Source organism: Phaethon lepturus, unplaced genomic scaffold (assembly GCF_000687285.1).
Source record: "Phaethon lepturus isolate BGI_N335 unplaced genomic scaffold, ASM68728v1 scaffold34347, whole genome shotgun sequence".
In the NCBI taxonomy this organism is placed as follows: domain Eukaryota; kingdom Metazoa; phylum Chordata; class Aves; order Phaethontiformes; family Phaethontidae; genus Phaethon; species Phaethon lepturus.
The window spans coordinates 8,213-9,990 of NW_010553136.1; the positions used below are offsets into that span (position 1 = coordinate 8,213).

General features: G+C 52.9%; 1 protein-coding gene across 1 annotated transcript in view; it reads left to right on the plus strand.

Annotated features, from left to right (window-relative positions):
- Window positions 1–533: 533 nt before the first annotated feature.
- The window catches only part of LIMD2 (LIM domain containing 2), a 3,706-nt gene continuing 2,461 nt past the window's right edge, over window positions 534–1,778 (plus strand). The window contains 1 exon segment of the mRNA XM_010291457.1: window positions 534–575. Within this exon segment, the coding sequence (XP_010289759.1) occupies window positions 534–575 (42 nt within the window).

The window sequence follows — 1,778 nt, forward strand, 5'->3', positions numbered from 1 at the left end:
AGGACAGTAGCTCTGGCTGGGCGTCGTAGCCTTGCTGCTAACGGCTTGGCCATTGCCTGGCAATTGCCTTCCACATGTGGGCTTGGAGCAGAAGCTGTCACATCACCTTCTGCTCATGTTTCCAGCAGCCGTCTCCCATCCTAGCCCCATACCTTTATATGGGACTAGAGCTCAGTGCCTCAGATCACTTGCCAGCTTCCTAAAACTGAGCAGTATTCCAGACCTGCATCTCCTGTCTGCCAGTCCAGTCCGGTGTGCCTAAATCTCTTGGATCTCAATCTCTTCTCAAGAAATCCCTAGACCAGAGAGGCTGCACCGACCCAATGAAGGAAGCTCTGAGCACGCCGCTGTCACGCACCAGCTCCTGCAGCGCTGCACAGCTGCCGGGCTTGGGGTGATGAAACCAGCCACGCTCCTGTTGACATTTCCTTTCCAGGTGTTGCAAGAGATCTGTCTTAGACGCCTCCCCAGGGAACATCGGCCCACAGACTTCAAGCTCAGGATTAAATAGAGACGGAGGAGGGGAAGGAACCATGTTCCAGGCCACGGGACCCGCCAGCCCACCCCCAACTCATGTACGTAGCATCCCCTGTGGTTTGTATGGGAATTTCAAACTGGGTTTTGGTTCTCAGGGATGGAGGGTTGTGTACAGAAACTATATTCTGCACCTGACATTTTAGGGTGATCCAAGGCACCGTCACTGCTACTCAAACAACAAAATTGGGGGCAGGAATGTTCCAGCAGAAGGTGCTGTTTGCTGAGCACATTGCAACGCCGGTGTCCAGGCTCTGGTCCGTACAGAGCTGCTCACCCTGCTTTCGTCTCGAGTTGCTGTCTGTTTGTTTGTGTTTCCATGGCTTTCTGTGATCACAATTGAGAGCATGCGAGTTGCTTAGGATTGGAGATGGAAAAACATAAAGGCTCAAGAACATCTCCTGCTGGGACAGGATATGGCCCTTCCCCGAGGGAGGATATATCAGATATGAAATAGATAGTGTGCCTGATCGGAGCCAGAAGGCTGCCGAGAAGTGATGAGCAACAGTGGATTGCCTGTAGCCTTGGGAACGGATATATTCCAGCTCCAAAGAGGCAACATTTTCCTTAGCTCTGGTCAGCTGAGCCTGGAAATAGTATATTAAATCCTAACCCCAGGAGAGCACCTGCGGTTGTTTTACCAGTACCGAGGGATGCAACTGGTTTTACACGGCCCGAGTCTCCTCACTGCCCATGTCCCGCTGTTGACTTTGGCTTACTCTTCCAGCCTTGTGGGAGTGAGAAGAAAATCACGTCCCTGACCTCAGTCAATGAGAGCAGCTGGGAAACGTCTGAAGAGGCAGCTCAGCAAAGTGAGAGTTTCCTGTGCGTCTCTTAGACAAACTTTCCAAAAATACAAAGGCGAAACGATGGGGAAGGACAAAGCAGGAGGAATGGGGATGGAAGCTCAGCCTGAGGGCAGAGCCAAACGAGCAGCAAGAGGAAGGACAAGGAGGCAGTGGGGTGATGTTCTGGGGCTGCACTGCCCCAGCCTTGGGAACAAACAGTGCAGAGGGTGAGCCAGTCTGTTGTAAAGCGGTCGTGGCTGGTCCACCTTGCTGAAAATGTGTTCACCCCTTTGATCCTGACTGTTTGAAAGAAGGGAGCATTGTAATCAGTGCAAAAGCAGGCTAAAATACTTGCAGGTGGCTGACGGGGACCCAGTGGGTCCCTGCACAAACAGGCAGCTTGGGGCGGGTGCAGGACTGTGGGGCTGCAGAGTGGGGCAAGCGAAGGGGAAGAGC